The sequence below is a fragment of the Lepisosteus oculatus genome, chromosome 9 (assembly GCF_040954835.1).
Source record: "Lepisosteus oculatus isolate fLepOcu1 chromosome 9, fLepOcu1.hap2, whole genome shotgun sequence".
NCBI classification, from domain to species: Eukaryota; Metazoa; Chordata; class Actinopteri; order Semionotiformes; family Lepisosteidae; genus Lepisosteus; species Lepisosteus oculatus.
In genome coordinates, this window is record NC_090704.1 from 37,280,342 (window position 1) to 37,305,736 (window position 25,395).

At 36.3% G+C, this 25,395-nt stretch overlaps 1 protein-coding gene and 1 long non-coding RNA gene across 5 annotated transcripts in view; one reads left to right on the forward strand and one right to left on the reverse strand.

The window, feature by feature from the left end:
• The window catches only part of LOC138241268 (uncharacterized), a 107,043-nt gene that overhangs the window by 22,978 nt on the left and 58,670 nt on the right, over positions 1-25,395 (forward strand). For 3 of the 4 annotated variants that reach the window (XR_011190475.1, XR_011190473.1, XR_011190472.1), the window contains exons 2-4: positions 7,167-7,225; positions 7,636-7,740; positions 17,576-17,706. This is a non-coding gene — a long non-coding RNA (uncharacterized lncRNA). Of the gene's footprint in view, positions 1-7,166; positions 7,226-7,635; positions 7,741-17,575; positions 17,713-25,395 lie in introns of all 4 variants that reach the window. The other variant, XR_011190474.1, reaches the window with a different exon arrangement.
• Positions 9,391-23,853, reverse strand: LOC102697506 (myosin heavy chain, fast skeletal muscle). Its single transcript, XM_069194493.1, has 41 exons — positions 23,822-23,853; positions 23,458-23,503; positions 22,695-22,912; positions 22,463-22,606; positions 22,221-22,377; positions 22,090-22,117; positions 21,892-22,003; positions 21,714-21,806; positions 21,555-21,618; positions 21,357-21,455; positions 21,148-21,251; positions 20,916-21,054; positions 20,172-20,290; positions 19,874-20,023; positions 19,467-19,637; positions 19,036-19,345; positions 18,850-18,917; positions 18,586-18,673; positions 18,361-18,478; positions 18,126-18,249; positions 17,754-17,890; positions 16,121-16,376; positions 15,448-15,690; positions 15,162-15,338; positions 14,936-15,081; positions 14,753-14,843; positions 14,264-14,653; positions 14,044-14,170; positions 13,834-13,952; positions 13,445-13,641; positions 13,171-13,354; positions 12,878-13,043; positions 12,487-12,611; positions 11,619-11,927; positions 11,323-11,526; positions 11,016-11,141; positions 10,728-10,898; positions 10,542-10,646; positions 10,352-10,447; positions 10,126-10,260; positions 9,391-9,535 (listed from the first exon to the last, which is right to left on the reverse strand). The coding sequence occupies exons 3-41, from the start codon at positions 22,896-22,898 to the stop codon at positions 9,515-9,517; spliced, it is 5,817 nt and encodes a 1,938-aa protein (XP_069050594.1). The 5' UTR covers positions 22,899-22,912; positions 23,458-23,503; positions 23,822-23,853; the 3' UTR covers positions 9,391-9,514.

Consider the following 25,395-nt stretch of genomic DNA (forward strand, 5'->3'; position numbering starts at 1 on the left):
AATTCTTGATGTCAACTTTGATCTTCTTTTGAAGTTTATATTCCTAAGGCTGTGAAAGTGTCTTTTGTTTGTTTTCTGTAAGATGCTTGTATCCATTCAAATCTCTCTTAATTTGATGCAAAACGCTTCCTGTCCCTTGCCTGTGTCTTTTTCCAGTATGAATATTGCAAAACATTGTTTCCTGGTGTATCTTGCCCATGTTTCGTGTAGATTTCACAATTAAATCAAATAACGCTACATACAGTATATTTAAGGGATGAAATGGGTTGGCCCCTCACTACATCACTGACCTGTTAACTATACATCTACTGTACCTGTACATATAAATTGCGCATTGGCTTACTTTATTTATCTCCAAATTCCTATCCTAACAGTTTTAAAACTCACCTTTGTATTCTGGCATTTAATTCTGTTTACTGTACAGTATTTGTATACTCTTGATTTATTAATTATTAATTATAATATTAAATGTGCCAGAATTTACATGTTCAGACCTAATATGCTTTGATCTCTTTGAAGAATTTCTTTAAATTCATTTTATTGTATTTATGTAGTGTTTTGATTGTTTTAGTGCAAAGTACCTACAAATAATATGTTATTAAAGGTACTATATCTAATAAAGTTTAATGTAATCATTTTCCAGTACATAATCAGGCAGCTCTCTTTTTCTCTAATGCATGTAACTGTCAGAATCATCACGTTGTGACACATTGTGAGCTCCACAATGTCTCATAGGTGAGTTAGTTTTGTTCACTTTAGTCAAGTCAAAGAAGACACTGTTTACAGGAAAGCTAAATGTACCCTGGAATATTCCCCACTGTACTGTGGTTACAATGCTAGTGACATGGCCCAGGTTCCAAACAATGACGTCTATAGACCATAGAGCTGTAATTATGCTCAAACGAATGCCATTACTGGTTGAACTGGTTTTAATCAGTTCATCAAATCAGTTCTTTGATGATAACAAACCGATACATACAGTCCCGGTTCCTCTGCCCCTTCATGTGAGTTCAAACTACATAGCCAGTAAGGGGCATCTGGAGGTGCTATAGAATTCTTTCTTTAACCTGCACTAAAAACAAAGCAGTTGTAATGTATATTCTGTTTTAATTTTATGGGGTACTGTACCTATTGCTAAGAAAAGCCATTTAGTAATACCACAAAAGTGGGCAAAAATTATTGTGTCACCATTTTTCACCAGCAGTTACTGTAGGTATGTTTCTTGTACAAACAGGTAGACAATGATTTATTAGTCTTTGAGAATGAAAGAAGCTGCATGTTGTAATGCGTGTTGTAAGACTTATTTTTAATTTAGAGTGTTAAAGAGCAGCACTGTCAATTTCTTATTCCAAAAAGTCAGAATCGCCGTACTACTTATCTCATGTGCAGGTCTCCATTACATCTTTCTTGCACCAAATCACGTCTAATAAGTAATTAGAGATGAAACTGTAAAGATATCATTTTTCTCATTTCCTTTTTGTAGAGTCTTTCTTACGAGTACACTTGATGTTTTGCAATGTGTGTCATATTTTGTACATTACCCAAGGATATTTTATAGGACTGAGAAGATAGAAATATCTATCTTACTATGATTGAATTGATCGATTTCAAAATGAGAGCTTTTTAATTGGATCTAATTGTTTCTATTCCAACAATTTTGAAAAAATAATCCATTTAATCCTCAATGCTTTATATTTAGCTATTCTTATACATGCTTTAATCAATTTGTCAGTGAGAAATAAAATGTAATTTGACAAACAGCTTCCTGGATGTGGTGTTATAACACTTCTGACAATTTTAATTTTGTAGTGTTCTTTTGGTTCAAGGCAATATCAGCATGCCATTTAAATTCTTGCATTTTATTTTAAACTATCTATCAGATCCTTTTTTAAGGATATAAATCATCTGTAACTTAAGGATGGTGAAGATGATACAGTCTAGCTCTGGGAAAGAACAGTAAATCTGTTTTGTAGACTTTCCCATCTTAGACTGAACAAAATTAACTTCTTAATTGCTTAAAATATTTTGCATCTGTGAATGTGAACAGCAATTCAGTATACAGATATTTTCCACTTTTTGTGGACTGTGCGTAATAAAGCTGAGAAAAATCACAGGAAAACATTTGTATATCATTTCTTCAAAAAAGCTAGAGTGTTGTTTTATATTTAATGTTTAAAGTTGTTTTGATAGAACTTCATGAACAATTGGACAGAGAAAGTTTTTCAATATATTCTAATTTGAAGCAATAATGGATTTCATTTTCATTTTCAAATATTTTGGTATATTTAATGATGTATTGCAACAGTTTTCATTTTACGGGCTCTCTGTTGAGCCTAAGTGGTACAATATTTCTTTAAGGGCATCAATATCATCTCAGATATGAGTAAAACAAGAAGTAACCATATCTTTAATACTTTCTAAAATGTGTGTCGGTAACACATAGTCAGAGATCATTTTTATATCATGGGCTCTGGTTCAGCTCTGCTGCATCAACAGTTTGTTTGCCAACAGTTTGTTTGCCAGAATCAAATCCATCTGGTAGATACATTTTACAGTAGATTTTTTTCATGAGCTAGTACTTGGAACTTATCAGGGGTTTCAAAAATACATATGTCATTCATAGTGAAAGTCACATAGGTTGATGGATCTGATTCATATACTGTAGATGACAGTATAATTTATTTGGTAATGTGTGCAAATTAAATTTGCCATGTGAAAGTGAAGTTTCCAAAAATAGAAAATTTTGCCATGATGACCAATTATGTGTCTATTGTGCCCATATAAAAGCTGTGATAGGGAGTCTGTCCAACCCTGTCTGTTGATGCAACAGGTTGTTTTCAACAGCCCTTAGATGTCCGATTTGAAATTTAATACTATAGTATGTTGTATTCAAACAACAGTCTTCATTACTAAATTAATTCATGAAGTATTTCAGTTTAATAAGAATACTCAGATACCAACAGTTTATGAGCTATTCTTGTCTTTTGTTACAGATGAAGGGAATTTAGCCGTTGCGTTTTACTTAATGTCCATCATAAAAGGTAATCAGCACCTTTTTTGTTAAAAATAATAAATCCTTACACTTATATAGTATCTTTCTGGCAAACAAATGAATTTATTTTTAAAAACTATGTCATTCAATCTGAAAGTATAGTACATAAGAAATATATTAATTTATTTGGTTAACAGAAATGAATAAACACCACGTACAAGATTCATTACTGATTAAAATCTTACAAAGCACTAAAAAGGTGTTATAATTTATAGAAATGTCAACGTTTTCTTATCAAGGTCACACAAATAAACACATTAAGAGTATCAGACTCTTCTTCTTATACATCTTAGAAAGTTTGTCCTTAAAATTATATTTTTTTCCTTATAATTTTGTGGCATTCATTTTATTGTGTTACAAACAGATTGTCTCAAAGAAAACCCTTCTTAAACTGTAGGTAAAGCATATGACAGACTGAAAATGGAGATGGATTCTCCTTTGGGTGTTGCAATGGAAGTACTTAATGTCACTCATATTGCCATAAATCTTTCTTCCCAAAAGAATCAGATGATGCCTGTGGTTTATAATTTATTCTAAATAAAATGATAAATCAATGCAGCATAAAGTAACTTTAAAAAGCATAAAGTTGTCATTGAAGTATATAGCAAAAACAAATACTGTAGTACATATATTTTCAGCATGGGACTATTGAAATATACAGTATTATCTGAGAGTGTGCATTACATGATAGAAAATTATAAAATATTCTGGTGATCTGAGTACCTTTTTGAAATTATTGCAAGGCTCTTAGTGTTTTTTTGATTAACTGAGTAATCAAAGAATATCATAACACTTTTTGGATATAGATACATTTTTAAAATTATAATGCTTCCTACTCAACAGAGTTGAATCCAGTCTTTTCTTCATAAAAATACATTATGGACTTCTATTCTTGATTCTGTAGATTTTCAATTTTCTAAGTTTACATCTGTTGGGTTTAATGTTCAGTGTACTGATTCTTTATCACACAGTGTTTAGAAACTTCATTGTGACTCATAAATATTCCATTGTTCCTGGTGTAATTAAGATGTGTCAGCTAAATATCTAAAGTCTAAATATCTGATATAGATTACTGGTGCATTAAAGTTAAAACGTCATTTGATATTTAAACACATATAAACAAAATAAAACACAGATTTAGTTCCAGTGAATTTTGCAGCAGTATAATGCAAAAGGACAGTAATAGACAATTCATCATCTCACTGGTGTCTGTAAATATAGGGAATTCTGTAGCTGCTGTGTGATTAACTAATGATGATCTCTAAATACATTAAATAAAACGATTTGTCTAGATGTTTTGGTTCATAAAAATGTGGCATTCTAAATGTATCTTTTTAAATTTAGAATTATTTTTATATTCGATTTTAGGGATAGCCAAATGCATGTTTGTCACTTCTTGTCTCAGGGAGAATTAGTTGGAAGTGAGCTGCATCCCTCACTGATTGCATTGCACATGTAAGTGGCATGGACGTTGCAGGAAACACTGTATTGCTTAAACTAAGAGAATCCATAACAGCTAATTGTACTGTACCTTATCCTCAGTGGCACTCAGCCAATTGTGTCACTTGAGCAATGCCAATCACAATCAAGGTGTAATGACCCTGGATCAGATCCTGCTTGTTTTACTGAGTATTGAATCCTGGAAGCCTGTGATGTGCTGATGAACTATCCAGGATATTCTTTAGAGGACTGATGTGATAATGTCATGGTCAGTGTATTTTCTGATGGTATAAGATCATTCTGTGATAATCAGTGCTTTAGGATAGAGGATCCTTTTTCCTAGTAACCCATACAACTGCTGTTTCTTGATCCAGCTGAGCACTCAGATACCCCATTGAACCCTTATTTGACTTGTTAATAGTTTTTAAGTATTGCATTTCAACAGAAAAGTTAAAATTTGACCTGAAAAAAACCTGTGAATATTTTAAATTGTTAGTTTAGAATATTGAAAACCTGAGTTTTCAATTAAGCAATTAAACTCATCTGGAATAAACATCAGCAGGTGGGTGTGGTCCTCTGGGACCAGGATTTGAAACGCCTGCTTTTCGGATTCAGATGCTTTTGGGTTTGATATCTGTTAACCGATACTGAAGATATCCAACCCATCAAGCACTTCTTGGAAGTTCTGGCTTCAGTAATGTCAGATGCTGTTCTACACTACCAAAATCTCATATTTAATAACTGTTGTTGACTGAATTGTCCTGTATATTTCTGAACATCTAGGAGAATCAGTAGTGTGACGTGTTTCAGCAGGAGTCACCATTGGAAGTCTATGTAATGAAATCAATGATCCTCGATCCTTAATTATATTATATATAAAGTATTAAGGGTGTTGTCTAATTTTTTCTGGGTGTGCAGTACGTGTATTATAATGCATAGACCTGTGTGGACACATCCTGTATACTGTATGTACAGTAGCTGATCATAGGAGAATTGGAGGCTGAGTATTGGTGTGAGATCACCAGCTGCTGGAATCCTGCGTGCACTAATAGAAAGGAATGTGTTGTCACCTTGCCAGGTGGTACAGGCCTTTTGGCGAAGAGACAGTGCACTTGAGAGCCAGTAACTGGGAACCAATATCTTATCTTAGAACACTGCCAACACCATCTACCATTACTACAGTACATATGTAGAATTTAGTTTCTTTTCATTTTTGACTTAAGAGGATATTTTGATGGTTACACAGAGTTTATACTCATTTCAGAAACATAATGCTATGTCTTCCTCAAAATAATAATTTCAAATAATTTCATTTTTGTCCAAAACATGCTAAAATATAATCTCTAAAATTTTCTTTCAAACCATTTATCAGACTGCAAGACACTTTCTGAAGGCTATTAAATAGTAACTTAATGTAACTTAGTAACTTACTGATGGTAATAATAATGCAGTTTGCTTCTAGGAAACCTTAGCTGTTTTGCATTCTTGCCCATTTTTGATTGAGCAATATTAACTTCTTCACTGTGGAATGTGGTTCTGTGTGTGTCCAAAAGCAATTAATCAGTAACAAAGATGTATATAGGATGAATTTGACAAGACTGAGAGTTTTGAAATCGCAGGTTTAAAATAGTTCATTCAAAAGGAAAAATATGTTTTTTTTTATTTTAGTTGCAGCTGAAAATAGAGTTTTGAACCTCAGTGTACAAAAGTGAAAAAGAAAGCTGTGTGCTGGAAACAAGGTTTAAATGATTAACAATCCACTTAAAAGTAACAATACCTTAACATTTACTGTTTATAGTTGTAAATTGTTAAAGCCTAATAGCAAGACTTCATGTACAATTATGAAGTCTTCAAACAAATATGAGCTGCCTTTTGGACTTTATTTTTACAGTTCATCAGTTTTAATGTAGGAAAATTGAATATTCCAGTTTAAAGTAAGTGTTTCCTCTTAAAAATAATTGGAACAGTATTTCTTTAAGCCCCAGCATTTGGATTCTGAGTATTGCCTTTGGAATTGGAGTAAAATTACTTTGCTACCATACCTTTCATAGCTGTGTAATGTGTTTCAGTTAACACATAGTCAACAAATCATTTTTATATCGAGGGCTATGGTTCAACTATGCAGCATCAACAGTTTGCCAGGATCAAGTGCATGTCGTACTGTAGATACCTTTTACAGAAGTGTTTTTTATGGTTTGGAACTTGGAACTTCTTATGGGAAGCAAAAAATAAGTATGCCATTCACATGTGTTAATGTATCTGATTCTGGACATCTGACAATATAATTTCCCAATGTGTGTAAATCATTTGCTATGTTAGAAAGTAAATGTTACTTGATACTGTGTAATATCTACTATTGCAATCAAAGATTCCAAAAATAGTAGATAATCCTGCCAGGATGACCAAGGATGTGTCCATAGTCCTCTATAAAAGCTGTAACAGGGACTCTTACCAACCTTTCTGAGAGTCTGTACTTCATTTTTTTTTGCATTAGCACTGAAGTGTTTCATAAGAATTCTTAATACTATCTTCTTCATATTAAGCACTTTATTAAGCACACTTTATTGTAAAAGCAGGAAAGCAGTAAATGAAATGGATTATTTTACTGTATTTCACTGTTATAGGACATTCTTTGGAGCCCTACAAGTGTATTAACTCGTCTTTTTTTTTCCAGGTGATATGACATCTGGTACCACTCTCTTGGCATTTTCTGGTGCATTTACATCTTGTTAGGTAAGGATTTAAAAACACTTCAAAGTGTAATTTTACTGTATGGCCAAAGATGTAAAATGGTGCTAAAAAGATGCACAATATTATTCACAGTTAAAATGGGAGAGTACCATTTAATTAATTTGCAGTGAAATGGCTTGGTTAAACAAAGCCTAACTTGGTTCATTTCAAATGAACTGCAAAGTACAAATTTATTTGATAATCACATATTGACAGGATTAACTTAGTCACTTATTTGGTCCTTCTGTTTGATGTCACATCCTTATCTAGTTTATCCCTGTTCATAGCTAAGTTATGTTTGCAAGTGGCAAAATGTTTTGGTTACATGTGTTTTGTTTTTTTCATGCCAATCTAAAAGTACAATGAATTTGTCCACAGAGTATGAATTTGTCCCTTATTTGTTTAATATAAAGGTCTAAGTGGTGGATCACTCCTGTGGAAGTGGACTCAAGTGCACACTGTTACTGAATCTGCCAGCAGGGGGCTCCTTGGACTCTTCTAGGACCAGGATAGACTTTGTAAGTTCACCCGGTGTAAATGTTTCACTAATAATATAATTGTAATTTTCTGGAATGTGGGACCTGAGTATTTAAAGGTGTCATTATCTTACAGGCACAGTTGTTAGAATTCATTGCTTTTTTTCAGCACTTACAGGTCTTCCTGAGTTGGGCATCTTTCACATTCCGCTTGTTTCAGCAAGTTAAGGCTGAATTTGGGGGGGGGAATTAAAATGAAAATGGTGGTGGATTACTTGATAGACTATTCCACTAGTAATATAGTATAAGGGTTCCAAGCTATCCCCATTTGCTTGGTCAGTGTGCTGAGTTGGGCTTAATTCCTCTGATTGAGCAAATCTTTACCCTGCCATAGTATTTACTGTAGATAGGCATTGATAAAAGACTTCAGGTGTATACTGCATTTTTTGCACTGATAATTAGAATAATACTGTACCAACCTCGTGAGACTCTAGTGTTACAAAAATTTTTGAATCAAATTTTGTTTCTTGGTATGCATCAGATTACAATTTACTGTACAGTATATTATGCATTATTATTATTTTAGTTATGGATTTTTAGTTCACTTTAGTTTATTTGAATTGTATTTTCATGAGTGCGTTTTATTACTAGTAACCATGCAGATTGGATGATGGGAGTAGGTGTGAGGTGGGCTCAGAGTGGGCTGAAAAAAGAGTTCTGGAAAAAGACTGTGTCGCTGCAGCAGTACATCAAGGAATTGTCACGACTGCTAACCTCCCCAGACCAGCCCAGCAGCGGGGCGGTAATTACAAGCGCCGCCGCACGTGTTAACTTGGCACCAGACGCCCTACCGTGCGGCAGGCAGCAGTACTTAAGCCATTCAAACCCGCTTCTTGCTGCTTGGAATTGAGTCTACACTTTGAGAGCTTTATCTGGCGTTTATGCTGTACTTCGCATTTTTTTTTCCTGGATACAGGACTCCCCTTTTGCCTCTCGATCTTGGACCTTGCCTTTCGATTCGGGTTGTTTGCCTCTCTTTGTACTTCCTGGATTTCGAACCACCTTCCTCCCTTTTGACCATGGTCTCGCCTGATGTTCTGGATTGTTTGCCTGCCTCGACACCTACCTACACCTGCGTCTGCACAGGATCCACATACAGTATCTCTTCATTGGGAATTCCTTACAGGAATATTCTCTCTCTTCTCTCTCCCCCCCCTTTCCATCTTCAGGTTTGCTATTTCTGTTAGCACACAAAACCCTAGAAGAGTACTTGGACGCACCATCAGATAGGGGATTCATTGCTGAAACAGTTTAGAATTTGTGGCATTACAAACAACTATCTAGAACCAAGATTACTAATCTTTATATGCAAAGACTGAAAAAAGCACAGTGAACAGATTGAGCAGGACCAGGAACCCTAGACTGCAAGGCTTTATTTCATAACAGTTGGTACTGAGAAAGACCTCTTTCCTATTCTACTGTATGAAAGCAGTCGGTTAAAATCAGAATCTCAGTCTTGTAACAATCACTGTGTGAAGTTTGCTTCACGTTCAGCTTCTATATCACTTATGATTTGACTTAATTGTCATAGAAATGCAGAACTGAACACTAAAAGCATTGAGTCCAGTGACATTCATCACAGTAGACATAGTGGAAATTCTCTTTTAAGTTAATAACACAACAGTCGTAAGGTTTGGTAGAGATACAGCTGAGCTATTTTATTTCAAAGATGTGTTTAACACAGTAGATACAGTATTACAGTACACATATAAATTCATATTTTATGAATTTCTGAATCAGAGGAGTTCTTTCATCTTCATTCAGCTGCTTCTTTACCCTGTTGAAAGTAAACAGAATGAAATGCTAATACTTGTTTAACAATAAATGTTTCACCTTTAAGCTCTTCTTTGCTGCTACAAGAGTGGATGGTTTTAGAGGAAAAAATGAATTAGGGATGAAAACTGATGATAGTGTTTTAAGGTTTGTGTTTCACAGTTGTTAAAAGAAGAATAGTGTCTTCAGTGTAGGAAACAACTCTACGTGTGGCAGGGAAACAAATGTCAATGAGGCTGTACAGTATAATGTTTGCTGAGCTGCTGATTTTTCACAATTCTATAGAAAAAACACCCTTTTTATAGAGTTCACACTATATTACACTCATTCTAGAATTTTCACAAAATGTACACTAAATACTGGAAAGTACACCTAAACTGTATACTTCAAAATAATATATATGATTTTGAAGTCATTCATCCCTCTATCAAGACTTCAGAAGATACAAACATCCTTTGTTTTCTTTTTAAGCATTCAGGCTCTCAAGCAATAAATACCTTTTAATGTAAAACTTTAAGTTCTATGCAATTCAGACATACCCTTAATCAACTCTTAATTACAGATCTTTCAGATACACCAAGAATTTCAATTTACCTTGGAGCCCATGTCACGGCTCCTGGCTCTCAGCTTGTTAACCTGGCCCTCAGCAATATCAGCACGTTCCTCAGCTTCTTCCAGCTCATGCTGCACCTTCCTGAACTTGGAGAGATGGGAGTTGGCCTGTTCCTCCTGAAATTGAAAAAGATGTATTTGAAATATAATGTTGTAATCAGTGATGTAGGAAAGTAAGTTATCAAAGATTGTAAAAACCATGGCTTACAGCTTCCTCAGCCTGTCTCTTGTAAGCCTTTACTTTCAATTGCAGCTTGTCGACCAGATCCTGGAGTCGGTTCACATTCTTCTTGTCCTCTTCAGACTGTAGAGAAGAAAACATCATAATTTTCAAAAGTGACTTACTGTACTGATATGTACCTTTATGTTAAAGAAGATCCAGTATATCAGTATGTTACCTGGTAGGTGAGCTCCTTGACTCTTCTCTCATATTTTCGGACGCCTTTAATGGCTTCAGCTCCACGTCTTTGTTCAGATTCAAGTTCATTTTCCAGCTCACGCACCTACAAATCCAATCAAATGTGAAAACAAGTCTTTTCTCTGTGTTTGTATAAAATGGACCCTGTTCATCCCACCCAGATTACCCTGGCCTCCAGCTTCTGGAGCTGTTTCTTTCCACCCTTCATTGCCAGCTGCTCAGCTTCATCCAGACGGTGCTGCAGGTCCTTCACTGTGACCTCCAGGTTCTTCTTCATTCTCTCCAGGTGAGCGCTGGTGTCCTGCTCCTTCTTCAGCTCCTCTGCCATCATAGCAGCCTGAAATGTACCAGAAGTGTACTTTTAAGTATGTAATCTCTCATGGTTATCCAGTTTTGTAAGCAAGAAAAAAATATTAAAATTCAGCTGGAAATAGCAATACTTTGTATAACTCACATCAGTGATAGCTTTCTTGGCCTTTTCTTCTGCATTTCTTGCTTCCTGGATGGTATCATCAACTTCACCCTGGAGCTGAGCAATGTCACTCTCAAGCTTCTTCTTGGTGTTGATCAAGCTGGTATTCTGAGACAATGAGATTATTTCTAGTAAGCGTCAATATAGTCCAAATACCACCTTCACTGTCAGTTAAAATATTATTATTAATAAGAGCTTTATTTAAATAATTAAAAATAATTGTTTTAAAAATAGTCATTAATATGAAATTTAAGATTAATGTTTGATAAAGAACTTTCAATTTTGTCACCTGGGAGTGCAGGAGTTGGACACGCTCACTGGCATCAAGCAGTTCCTGCTCAGCCACTTTGCGGCCTCTCTCAGTCTGTTCCAGGGCAACCCTCAGTTCCTCAATCTCAGCCTGCATCAGGTTGTTCCTGCGCTCCACCATGGCAACCTGTTCCTTCATGTCTTCCTGTCCTCTAAGGGCATCATCCAGGTGCAGCTGGGCATCCTGATAAAAGCAAAACGCCATCATAACCATCAAATGATCCTTAGAAATAAAAGAGCATGAATGTTTATGGTTTAGGGTAAAATCTTCAGTACCTTGAGTTGTCCTTGGACATTCCTTAGTTGTTTCTGGGCTTCAGCAGCCTGGCGATTGGAATGGCTCAGCTGAATTTCCATCTCGTTGAGATCTCCTTCCATTTTTTTCTTAATTCTGAGGGCATCATTTCTGCTCCTAATCTCTGCATCAAGAGAACTCTGCATGGTGTCCACAATCCTCTGGTTGTTTCTCTTCATTTGCTCAATTTCCTCATCCTTCTCAGCAATCTTTCTGTCCACTTCAGACTTGATTTGGTTCAATTCCAGTTGGACACGAAGGATCTTTGACTCTTCATGCTCCAGTGATGCCTGTTATTTAAAGAATTAACATTTTTTTAATTTGTATGTAGACTTCTTGGAAGTCAATTCTGTTTTAAAACACAAATAGTCTATGTCTCTAAACACAAAGAATTGAGAAGTTTCTGGTTACAAGCCTGTTCAGTAAAACATGTGTATACTTGATCTGCTTCATTATGGGTAATTAATGTTAAACAGTTTTTATGAAGAAGTTTTTTTCAAAATATAATTTATGAAAATACATGCATTTTTGTGGACACAATCCAAACCCCTGTAAATAATAATTGTAGACTGTAAAGTAATTCTGGCTTTATGCTCAAAATTGTTTTGTTTTTCATCTTTTGATGAATTGACATAAATTGACAAAAGTTTCTCATTTTTAGCCATAATAATCTATTACCTTGATTTGTTTTTTTTTGTGACATTGGGAAAGTCCTTTTTATTGAAAGAATGGAAGACATGTTTTAAGGCAATGTGCACATTTTAAAACTTCAATATAAAAACATTGACGTCTGAAACACCTGTAGATGTCATTTATACTTAAATCTATTAAATCCATTAGATGTATTACCTCAGCTTCTTCCAGTGCAGTTTGAATTTCAGTCTTTTCTGTTTCCACCTGTTTCTTTGCTTTTTCCAGTTCATGAATGGTCTTTCCAGTCTCACCAATCTGTTCAGTGAGGTCTGAGATCTCCTCTGTAATAAAGGCAAATGGAAAGCACTATAACACAAATGTCGACACTGAATTGTAAAAAAAAGAATGGTCAGAAATAGTTGTAAAAAGTAACAGAAAACAGATTAAATACAGGTGGTCACTTACCTGAAAGACACAAAATATAAAATATACATTGAAATTCACATTTACAATACACTCATTGTTTCATTTCTTAAAAATAATATATACTGAACGGTTATGTTTAAATATGTTTAATACCAATAGGTTTTTCCATTTTTGTACTTACGCTGCAAGTTCTTGTTCTCCCGTTTAAGGGTCTCAAGATGATCCAGAGCCTCTTCATAGGAGTTCTTCATCTTGAAGAGCTCAGTGCTTAGAGAGCGAGCTTCTTTCTGTGCAGCTTCCAGCTCAGCCTGGCCTTCCTCAAACTTCTGCTTCCATTCTGCCAGTACCTGAATAAAAGAATTGCAGAAATATGAACTACAGTAGTATATCAGACACTTACTCATGAGGATTGAGGTGTCTTATTTTAAACTTATTGAACTGTTTTTTGCACTTCTACATGAATTGCTTCTTCACCTTGTCAAAGTTTCTCTGCTTCTTGTCAAGGTTAGCAGCCTGAGCATTTGCTCTCTCCACATCAATCATGAGGTCCTCCACTTCACCCTGAAGTCTCTGCTTGGTCTTTTCCAGTGAAGCACACTTGGAGTTCACAGCCTCAATTTGTTCCTCAGCATCTTGGAGCCGCTGGGCAAGCTTTTTCCTATGGAAAGTGATGATTGGTAGAATTTGTTCAATCATTTAAGATCTCACAGGAAAGCACTCAGTTTAACAGTAGAAATAATGCAGTTACTTGGCCTCCTCAAGCTCCTCAGTGCGCTGGATGGCATCAGTCTCGTATTTTGTCCTCCACTGTGCCACTTCACTGTTGGCCTTGGACATTGAGCGCTGCAGCTCAGCCTTGGCCTCCTGCTCCTCCTCATATTGCTCCCGGAGCAGGTCGCAGTCATGGCGGGCGGACTGGAGACCATGAGCCAGGGCATTCTTAGCCTTGAAAAGATGTAGAACAATTAAAATCATATGATTTTTTTATGATGTGGCAATTACTTTTGTTCCTTTCAGACACTCTAACTTGCATTATGTTTGTGTCCTTGTTAATGTACAATAGGTAGTAATAAATACAGCTGAACAAATACATCTGACTTTTGATTTTCGCATTATATTTGAAATTTGGCTACCTACTTTTATTTCTTCCTCCAGCTGCCTCTTCATCTCCTCAGTTTGCTGAGTGAAGGCCTGTTTACCTCTTGTGAGCTGGGAAACCAGAGCTTCTTTCTCTTCCAACTGACGAACAAACTCACCTTTAGAAAAGCAAAACAAACTGAACTTTTAATTATTCATGTAGCAAAAACAAAAAAATTGAATCATTATTACATACAGTATAAGGCATACCATTTTCTGTCTGAAGTCTTGCTTTTTGTGCGCTAATGTCATTAATCTGACGTAGATTTTCATCACTCTTTGTCTTCAGTTCACTCAGTTGGTCCTCCAGTGTACGGCACATCTTCTCCAGATTAGCCTGTTGTAAAATAAAATTCATGCCTTGTAGTTAAAACAGTAAGAATCTTTACATACTGTATAGTTTGCAAATGTGGTAGAAATTGATATTTACCTTAGCCTTGGCAACTACTTCCATGTTGCTGGAAAGGTCATCGATTTCCATTTTGTACTCGCTCTTCTCCTTCTCCAGCTTCTGTTTGACTCTCTGCAGGTTGTCAATCTGCTCCCCTAATTCTGCCACACTGTCAGCCTGCTTCTTGCGGAGAGCTGCCGCTGTGGCTTCATGCTGCAGAGTGGCCTCTTCAAGGTCACGGCGGAGCTTCTGGAACTCAGCTTCACGTTTCTTGTTCATCTCAATCTGGGCAGAAGTTGCTCCTCCAGCTTCTTCAAGTCTTTCACTGATCTCCTCAAGTTCCCTGGAGAGATCAGCCCTCTGCTTCTCAACCTTGGCCCGAGCAGCACGTTCAGCCTCAATTTCCTCTTCAAGCTCTTCAATACGAGCCTATGGAATATGGAATAATATGAAAATGTCCAGGTTGAAGTTGAGATTAAGCAGTACAAACAGATCAGATTATCTCAAATTAAACATCTTTTGTAGTACCTGGAGCTCCTTAATCTTCTTCTGCAGTTGGGCACCCAGAGCTTGTTCATCCTCAATCTTGCTGAGGAACTGGCTTATTTCAAAGTCCTTCCTGTGAAGTACAAAGGATATTTCCAGTACGTTTGTATATTAAAAGGATCTTCAAATTTAAAATATCTTTAATATACTTTGACAAAGTCTTACTTCTTGATCTTTTCCTCTGATTGCTGCTTGTCATTTTCCAGATCCATGACAGTTTCTTGAGAGAGTTTCAGATCACCCTCCATCTTCCTCTTGGCTCTCTCCAGGTCCATCCGGAGTTTCTTTTCTTGTTCCAGGGAACCTTCAAGCTAGAATATTTGACAAACTATTAAATTTAGTTCAAGCTGTCTGAATATATGGACAGTTTGTATTAGGATGTGTCACTTACATCATCCACTTGCTGTTCAAGCTTTGTCTTGGCTTTAGACAGAGTGTTGACTTTGTCTTCCTCTGCTTGCAGATCATCAAGGGTCTGTTGATGAGCCTCTTGTAGGGCTTTCTTCTCCTTGGTTAGCTTGGCAATGCTTTCATCCTGACTGGCCATCTCTTCTGTCAGGTTTTTAACCTAGTTTTAGGTGTAAAACAGTGGGGGGGGGGGAGTTAAATGTTTTAGCATACCATTATGCTGACTTTTTTATGAGTAGTAAGATATTCTAGACAGTTTGAAAGCAAACCTTATTTTCTGTGGCATGTTTCTCCTTCTCCACTTTGGCCAAGGTGAGTTCTAAGTCATCAATGTCTTTCTTGAGCTCAGAGCACTCATCCTCCAGTTTCCTCTTCTTGGCTGTCAGTTCGGCATTCATTTCCTCTTCATCCTCCAGTCTCTCTGATATCTCTTTCACTTTGGCCTCAAGCTGGATTTTGTTTTTGATCAGCCCCTCACACCTTTCTTCAGCATCTGAGAGACCCTCCATTTCCTGTTGATATTTATTTGAATCTTAATATTTACTTTCAGTACATATCTATATTCTCTCTATTCATTGTAGGTTTCATTTCACACCTCTCTTCACCTATACTGACTTCACACTACCTGATTGGCCACTCTGTCAGCACCCTGCTCCCGCCTGCCGCCCCTCCTCTCTCCCATCTTTTGTTCTTCTATGCTACATTACCTTTGCTTAGTACCCTGTCTTTCTCACACCTGAAGAAGGCTTTGTGTTTTCTTCCTTCTCTTTTCAGCATGGAATAAACCTATTACTTGTTCATGTGTAAATTCCTCCTTATTTCATTAAGAAGGTAAAAATCAAAGTTTATAAATATACTTGTCAAATAAAATTACATATTTTTCAGCAATAGCTAAATACAGTACTATTATTTAGTATTTCAGAATGGAAAGGTAGTGCTTACAGACTGCACTTGTAACTGCAGGTCATTCTTCTCCTGCAGCAGAGAAACCATCTTCTCCTCAAGCTCCTTTCTCTTGGCTTCTGCCTTTGCCAGGTCTTCCTTGCACTTGGCAAACTCTTCCTTCATGTTGGCCATCTCCTTCTCAGCCTCTGCACTCTTCAGAAGAGGCTTGATCTTGAAGTACAGCTTCATCCATGGCCAGTGTTTCACATTCATGAATGAGCGGATGTTGTACTGGATGGTGTAAATTGACTCTCTGTATGAATAAAATTACATTTTATAAAATCCACAATGGGTCTTCAGATCTAAGTTGTCAGAGGAGGTGGGTGACATTGTAGTAGTGCAATCTGAACTGGATTCGTTTGAAATGATTAAATTTGAAATAATCTTTTAACATTGCGTATTACTTAGTTACTGATGCTGCTGTCTGGAATTTGCTCTGGAATTTCATTTTGTTCTACAGATAAAAGTTTATAAACCAAAAGTAACATTTGATTTGATTTGATTTGAGAACACTTTTCATCCACTACTGAAATGTACTGCAGCTGCTGTTGTGCAACAGCCTTCCCACCACACAGCAGGTGAAGAAGTCCAAAATTACTCCGCCAGTTGAATTCCCAGAGAGTTTTAATAAGTTCACATTGTACAAAACCAGAGGAGAATTAGGTGAAGACACTGGTGTTCATACTTCTAAACCTAAAAAAAGTTCTTTATAGACCAATTATTACGGACCTCCGTCTCATCTAATGATTGGTACATCCTACAATATTCTGCTCAATGAGCACAATAGTGTATTGATTTGGAAATTGTGTTCCTAGGATTTAGTACCAATTTGTCATCAATCAACACAACTTTCAGCAGAAGCACAACTTTTTTATAGATCTCTGATCACAAAGCTTCCTTAGCTTTTGAGATTTGACTAGACAAGGCTAGGAAATAGTTCAAAGTTTAAAGTAGTGCCATCAATCTTTATATAAAAATGAGCCTGCTATTTACAATTATTTCTGTATAGTTTTGGATATTTATAATCTCTTAATTATATTTTATGGCCAGCAGCCATATCACCCTGCAACTCACAACTGGCAACACATTTAAGCTAAGCAGGTGTCAGGACCTGGATGGGAGACCTCCTAGAAAAAACCTAAAGCTCCTGCGGGAAAAGGTGTTAGTGGGGCCAACAGGGGGTGCTCACCCTGCGGCCTGTGTGGGAACTAATGGCCCAGTATAGTGATGGGGAAACTATACTGTAAAAAAGGCGCTGTCCTTTGGATGAGATATAAAACGAGGTCCTGACTCTCTGTGGTCATTAAAAATCCCAGGGCGTTTCTCAAAAAGAGTAGGGGTGTAATCCCAGCGTCCTGGCCAAGTTTCCCATTGGCCCTTACCAATCATGACCTCCTAATAATCCCCATCTATGAATTGGCTTCATGACTCTGTTCTCCTCCCCTCTAATAGCTGATGTTTGGTGAGCGTTCTGGCGCAATCTGGCTGCCGTCACATCATCCAGGTGGATGCTGCACATTGGTGGTGGTGGAGGGGACCTGTAAAGTGCTTTGAGTGGAGTGTCCAGAAAAGTGCTATGTACAGTAAGTGTAAGCATTTTTTATGGTGGTAATTGTTATTGAAATCTTACCTCCTTTCCATCATCTTCACAAATTCCTTTCTCATGAGGTATCCACGGCACAGAGCCTGAGTACAAGTGATGAGGGCAGCTAGTTTCTCATCTCTCATCTCCTCAAGAGTACCCAGCAGACCAGCTTTGAAGAATACCTGGAGACAAGGGAAACAAAAGATCAAATTGGTGATCAGACTAAATAACAAATTCCACCATTACAAAATTCAAAAATTACTGAAACTGAATAATTTTTTGTAATTTTTTTCCATCTCTTTTTTCTTCATTCTCTGTACATCTCATTTTTTTGTTGTAGTATTAGCTGTGGCATGATGAACAAGTGAATAGGTACAATGGACTAATTTCCTTCTATTTGTGCTGTTTTAACCCTACCTTAGTGTGCCCAAATTTATATTGAGTGTGGTCGACATCAATTGATCCCAAGAGCTTCTCCGAAGCCTTCTTGCTGTCAATGAACTGACCCTCTGGGATGGCACTGGCATTCAGAACTTTGTATCTTTCAGAAAGTTAGACAAAATTAAAATAACATGACATTTACTAACGTGCTTGAATGTTTACATGCATATATCCACATACTGTATGACATGAGTTAAAAACTTTATGGTACCTTTGCTTGAAGTCTCCATACAGGATTCTACTTGGGAATCCTTTCCTACAAATTCTGATACCTTCCAGTACACCATTACACCTCAGCTGGTGGATAACCAGGAAGTTCTCCATAAGACCTAAAAAAATAAAATATTAACTGTCCCTTAGTTTAAAAAACGTGTTGAAAAGCAACATGTTACTTAAATACTCTAGTGGTATTCATTTGAAAGCACATTCACAGTACCTGGTGTCTTAGATTCATTTGGAATCAGGCATCGCACAAAGTGAGGATGGGTGCTTCGTAGGTTGGTCATCAGCTTGCCCAAGTTCTCCTGTAGAGTAATAGAAAGATACTTGCAATAACACATAAACTGTTTGATTGTAGATATCATAAGAAGTGCAGTATGTTTAAAGACATTACCTCTGAATTAAAAAGAATGTGTATTTTTATTGAAGGGAACTGCTGTTTTAAAATTAATTCAAGAATGTTCGCTTAAAAATACCTTACCCTGAAGAGAGCAGACACAGTCTGGAAAGAACCACCCTTCTTCTTGCCTCCCTTCTTTCCACCAGACTCTTTAGAAAGTACATGTTTAAAAGATTAGATTTCATAGAAAGTTCTTGAAATACAATTCTGCCCCTTTAAAAGTTTTAAATGTTTTTAAGAAAAACAAATTTTAAAATAAAATCATACCAGCTTCTGTGGAGGAAAAGCTGGCATAGAGTAAAGCCAGCAGTTTGACGGAGGATTTCTGGTACAGCTGCACAACAGACTCATTCAGGGGGTCCTTGTTCTTGTCCAGCCAGCCACTGACGTTGTAGTCCACTGTGCCTGCGTAGTGCACCAGGGAGAAGTGGGCCTCAGCCTTGCCTTTGGCAGGCTTGGGCTTCTGGAAGCAGTTGGTCTTGCCAAGATGCTGATCATAGAGCTTGTTCTTGAAGGTTGTGTCTGAGGCCTTGGGGAACATGCACTCCTCTTCAAGGATGGAGAAGATTCCCATTGGCTGTTCAGACAAATTATATCAGATGATATGGATAACAAAACTTAGTCCATATGATCAAATATGGATAATATAGATGGCAAAACTCAGTATCATCTTGAATTGCATCAATAATCATACAAACCTTCTCAATGAGCTCAATGCAGGCAGCCAAGTCCATACCGAAGTCAATGAACTCCCACTCAATTCCCTCTTTCTTGTACTCTTCTTGTTCCAGTACAAACATGTGGTGGTTGAAGAACTGTTGCAGCTTCTCATTGGTAAAGTTGATGCACAGCTGTTCCAAGCTGTTAAACTGTGCAGATAAATACAACAGTGCTTAAAACATCAGGTGTCATACATACATGGTACTGTATGTACTGTATCCAAGAAGTATTGATAAGTTAATAGTATGTTAATTTATATAATGTTTAATGAGTTAAGATCTGCAATTCCATCTTTTGTTGTCAGTAATGGTGCTGAATATTAGATTTCAACATTTCAAATGCTATTTTTTAAGTAAAACAGTATGCATTAGAAAATATTACTTACATCAAAGATCTCAAATCCTGCAATATCCAGGACACCAATGAAGAACTGTCTTGGCTGTTTAGTGTCCAACATCTGGTTAATGCGGATAACCATCCACAAGAACATCTTCTCATACACAGACTTAGCCAGAGCACCAACTGCATTGTTGACCTAGTAAAGGAATTAATTGCAAAAAAATCATATGATAAATAATTGAAATATTGAAAAATAAATTGTAATAAATATGCATTTAAAAACAAATTGAAATTAATATTTCAAAACACCAATATTTCAATAAGTAAAAGTCTAAATACAATACCTGCTGAACAGTCTGCCCCTTGGTCACAAACTCATTCCCCACTTTTACTCTTGGGTAGCACAGGGCTTTGAGCAGGTCTGCTGAGTTCAGGCCCATGAGATAAGCAATTTTGTCTGCCACTGAAATAAAAAAACAAGGTAACTGGTATTTCTAATGGGTTCTTTTGGTAGAAGCACAACCACATGTTTTCCACAAAACCTTATCTACCATGCACATCAAGTCCTTGTCAGAGAATGAAGACAGAAGTGTGAAAGTTCTGTTGAAGAATGTGTTTAAGAATCCACAGTAAAATGCAAAAATAGTACTTCAGAATGAAATTTGATAATATAATCTAGTAAAATACAAAATAATTCATGCATGGTGTCAGATGCTTCATGCATTGTTTTAGGTAGGACATTCGTCCTAGGAGTAATCAAGGAAAGTTATGTTCATTAAGTTTTCTTTTGTCCGTGATTAACAACAAAGACAAGCACAAGGACTACCCAGCTCATTCTCTGAGACATGTAGTTAATAGTGGCTGCTGTAGAACTGAGGTTTAGTACCGGCTTCAAATTGGTTAAAGAAATACAAAAAATATGTTTATTAATATTTACCATTTCTTATATGTGAGATTACTTTTTACATAATAAGATAATTGGTAACTTTATTCAAACTTTAAAGGAAATATTTTATTAACAGTATATGTGTGTATTCTTCAGTGTATTGAGAGAGATATACAGCATTTAAAAAGCATGCACAGCTTACCCTCAGTGCCATCAGGCTCGGCCTGCTCCTCTCGCTGTTTCTGCTTAAACTTCAAATTGCCATGGTGCATCACAGCTCCTGTCAGCTTGTAGATACCATTTTTTTCTTCTGGAGTGAACCCCAGGATATCAATAGCAGTCTGAATAATTGCACATGTTCCACGTTAGAAAATATATATTTCTCAACACATATATAACAGTGAACACATTATTACTTAATCAATGCAACTTACATCTGTAGCAACCAGCTCCTCCTTGTCATCAATGCTGGCCACACTGATCTGACCCATGCTGATCATGGGGAAGTCATAGGGGTTGGTGGTGATAAGGAGCATTTCTGTAAGAGAAAAAAGAAACAAAAACAGTCTAAATACAGTGCACTAACTAATGTTATATTGAAGTGATCACTGGAAAAGTATTACAATTGTCAGTTTTCACCCACCTATGAGCTCTGGTTTGTGGTTGGTCATTATCTGGTAAAAGATGTGGTAGCTCCTTTCATCTGACAACTGGAATGTTACTCTGGACTTCTCCAGCAAATCTGTGAAATAATAGAAGTTAAAATATATATTTTACAATTCTGAAGAGATATGGGAGTAAGCTACATGTTTGTGAACTACTGAGAATTAAAATAACTCACAAGTCTCAATGTCAGCAGAAGCCAGTTTTCCTGAGGTTCCAAAATGAATTCTGATGAATTTACCCTATTGATTATGCAAATAATACATATTAGAAAACTACAGTAAAATATTTGACAAATGAACTGGTACTGTGTGAGACTAATAGAAGACTAACTCACAAAGCGAGAGGAGTTGTCATTCCTCACTGTCTTGGCATTTCCAAAAGCCTCCAGCAGAGGGTTGGCTGAAATGATTTGATCCTCCAGAGTTCCCTGCAAAGGACATGGCATCATCACTCAGTGGGTTACAGTTAAGATCTCTTTAGCTGTTCCTGATCCATTAGCAGTGTTGTCTAACCTGCATTTTGCCAGAGGTTTGCTCTTTCTTCTTTTCCCCAATTGCTGCGATTGTGGCAAAATACTGGATGACACGTTTCGTGTTCACAGTCTTTCCAGCACCAGATTCTCCACTGAGGATAAATAGAGGTTTATTTAAAAGAAAAGAAAATAAGAAGATGCAATATTTTTCTAAAATGTGATAGAATGCATTACTTACGTGATGAGGATAGACTGGTTTTCCCTATCTGTAAAAAAGTATTATTTAAATTTGTTATAAAGTTTGAAAAAACTGTTTAACAAGTAAACCTACTGTATTTTAATAACTGCAAGATTTAAGTACTTACATACCTGTGAGCATGTTCTGATAGGCGTTATCAGAGACAGAGAAGATGTGTGGCGGAGCCTCCATGCGCTTTTTGCCTCTGTAGGCTGCCACCACCTCAGGGTTGTACACTGGGAGCCACTTGTAGGGGTTCACAGTCACACAGAACAGCCCAGAGTAGGTCTGAAATAGTGGGAGTCAACATTAAACCACATATAAATCATTATTAATTAATGTAGAATGCTTTGAGTCTTATTCAAACACTTACGTAAATCATCCATGCTGCATAACGCTCTTTGAGGTTGTACAGCACAGAGGCTTCATTGAGGTGAGTCATCATGGCCATGTCCTCAATTTTATCGAACTTGGGAGGGTTCATTGGGAAGACTTCATCCTCCTTAACTGTTAATGTCTGAAACGTCAGATGTTCATTCATAATTAATACAGTAGATTAAGTAAAAACCTTGAGATTTCCATTACTCTTGCTAGGTGTTACTTACTTGCCCACCCTCAGTTTTGACGGTGGCTTTACCCCCTTCCTTACTCTGAAGGATGCCTTTGAGGTACAGCTCCTTGGGTTCAGACACAAAAACTGCGGTTTTGGCATCAAAGGGTTTGTTTTGTGCCTCAATTCTCTCCTTCTCTGGCTTCCGGAGGTATATGGCAGCTGGGCCAAATACCGCCATCTCTGCATCGGTACTCATGGTGGCAGTTTATTCTGTGTTAAAAAAGCATGTTGATGCAGCAAGTCATTTCTTAATTATCAGTTGCAATATTTTCTTGAAATTCAGTCTTTCTTCCGTTTCAAATGGAGAAAACAATGGATTTAGGATTATTAAAATTATCTAGAGTTCTTGCATCCTATGTGATAACGTTAAGATAGTATTTGCCTACATTTTGTTTTTTGCTCTACTAAAAAAGTCCTATAAAATATTTCATAATACTGTATGCAAACTCTTTAGTGGACAGTGTGAACTGTGTGAAGATATCAGAGCTGCAATGTAATATTGTCCAATCATAATTGTGTACATTTTCATTCCAGCTAAGCTCTTAACTACTTACAGTAAATCAGCTCATTATTGGCCTGATTTAACCAATTCAACAGTTTCACTTAGCACTTCAAGGTAGGATCAGGACTGGACATCCCTCTTACAATTACATTTTTTTTAAATGATTGTTTTGTATGTTGGTCTACTTAATTTCCTGCTGTCTGTGCTAAAGTTAGCTTTCTGCTAAACAAAAACAAAAACACAGATTCCTTACCTCTCTTTCTAGTCAGCACAGGGAAAAGGTTTAATACTCCGCAGCACTGGAAAAAAGAAAACTTTTGAATTATCCCTTCTTTTAATTCATTTTTAAATGTCAATATCTGTATGGACGACAAGCACTAATAATGCTAAACTGTCAGAAGTAAGAGAAAATAAATTTGATCGAACACCCCCTTTGTGTGGTTGAATGAATTGTGGAAAACAGTGTCATTCAAAAGCTACTGTATAAGACCAATCTGAAAGGTGTGTGAACATTTATGGTACAGTTGTGGATAGAACTGCTTTCATTTTTCTTTCTTTGTTTCTATTACTGTAAATGTATTCCATGTGTAAATACAAAAACAACCACAGTAGCTTACCACTAGTTGGATTGTGACAGGCTTCCCACTGATGGGAGAGCCTCACTGACTCTCCTTTTATTGAGCTCATTCTGTCACTCAAGCAAGCGTGCTCACTGTATTTGGTCATGAAATTCTGTACTCTTGTCAGATATGCATTGTCCATTTCCATCTAGCATGTACTGAATATTTGGATCAGATTTTTCAAGAGACTTGTATAATATATTCCATTTATAATATTGCTGGGTTACATAAAATAAACTTTTTATTCTTTCAATTTTCTCACAGCACATCTAGATGCTTATACTTTGAATTTAGATTAAAAATTTACTCATCATCTCAGAAGAGCTCTTGTTTTATTTGAATTTTGTGATAATCGTTTCTTGTAAAACTTTCCAGGGACAGTGTAAAATATGGACACTAAACTATGGTGCTGCATCACATGTATTAAAGAGGTTTGTCTGTAGGTGTCCCCTATAGTTCATAAATAAATGCTTGGGACTGAAATATCTGATGACAGTTTCAAAGCTTTACATTGTTTTAACATAATGAATACCTTTCACTTGGCTAGTCCTGCCTGTACATTTTACAAGAGTGAATTTGTGCTTTAAAACAAGTTTTTTGTTTGAAAATAAAAATGCACAGTAATTATATTAAATACATCTCACATTTTCAATTTGGAAAAGAAAATAAGTAACAGCCCCAATGTGAGCTTCTAATGAATTTATTTGTCTTTATAGTCATATTGCTAAAATGCAGGAATAAGCAAAGTTAGTATCATCATCCTTTGAACTGCATCAGAACAGACAGTCCTGTCAAGCTAATTTACAACTGCTTGTAAACCCAAAATACCTACAGAGAGACTTTACAAGGTATTAGAAAATGGTGTCAGATTTTAAATTCCAAAAGTCACATCTCATTACGGAGAGTAAAGAGAGAAGAAAAGCTGATTTGTTAATCTTATCTAGAATTAATTTTAATACCTCATTAATAATGGATATGGATTTATTCACACAAAGGACTCATTAATAGTATGAAAATTCACTATACATGTGTTAAAAACGTTTATGTTTTATATAAATAAAACTGTGTTTTATTATTAGTTAAAAAGAAAATAATGTGGAGCAATAGGTTAAGAATATTCAAATATTGCATATATTGAATGCAAATAATGATAATATTCTGAGCACAATATTTCTCTTTGTACTGAAAAAAGAATTAGATGTAGTATTTTAATTTGTTATGTGATGTTTAATATCAGTTTCCTTTCCTCTTTCAAATAAGCTTTAATCCACAGCCAGCATTTAAGATCAGTGCACAGCATGCATAGTATGTGATGTGCTGACATTGGAGATGGATCCTGTTTTGGCTGCTGTGGGGGAGCCCATAAATGTCAATGATATACATTATCATAAACCTTGCCAGCCATGAAGCATGGAATCAATTTAGCTGACATGGTGGTTTCCATTTCCAATTTAGCAAATAAAAGTAGCAATTGAAGTACATAATTAACAGACTTAGAACTGAATCATCACTATTTGAAAAAATGCAAAGAAATTTGTAAATTTTATTTTGACAGCGTCTGAGATGCATTT

Coding starts and splice junctions, on each gene's coding strand:
- LOC102697506 (XM_069194493.1), bottom strand. CDS start 22,898: ATGAGTACCGATGCAGAGATGGCGGTATTTGGCCCAGCTGCCATATAC. Junction 17,891..18,125: donor ATAAATTTGGGCACACTAAG/GTAGGGTTAAAA, acceptor CCTTGTCTCCAG/GTATTCTTCAAAGCTGGTCT. Junction 14,844..14,935: donor TCAGAGGAAAAGATCAAGAA/GTAAGACTTTGT, acceptor TGTACTTCACAG/GAAGGACTTTGAAATAAGCC.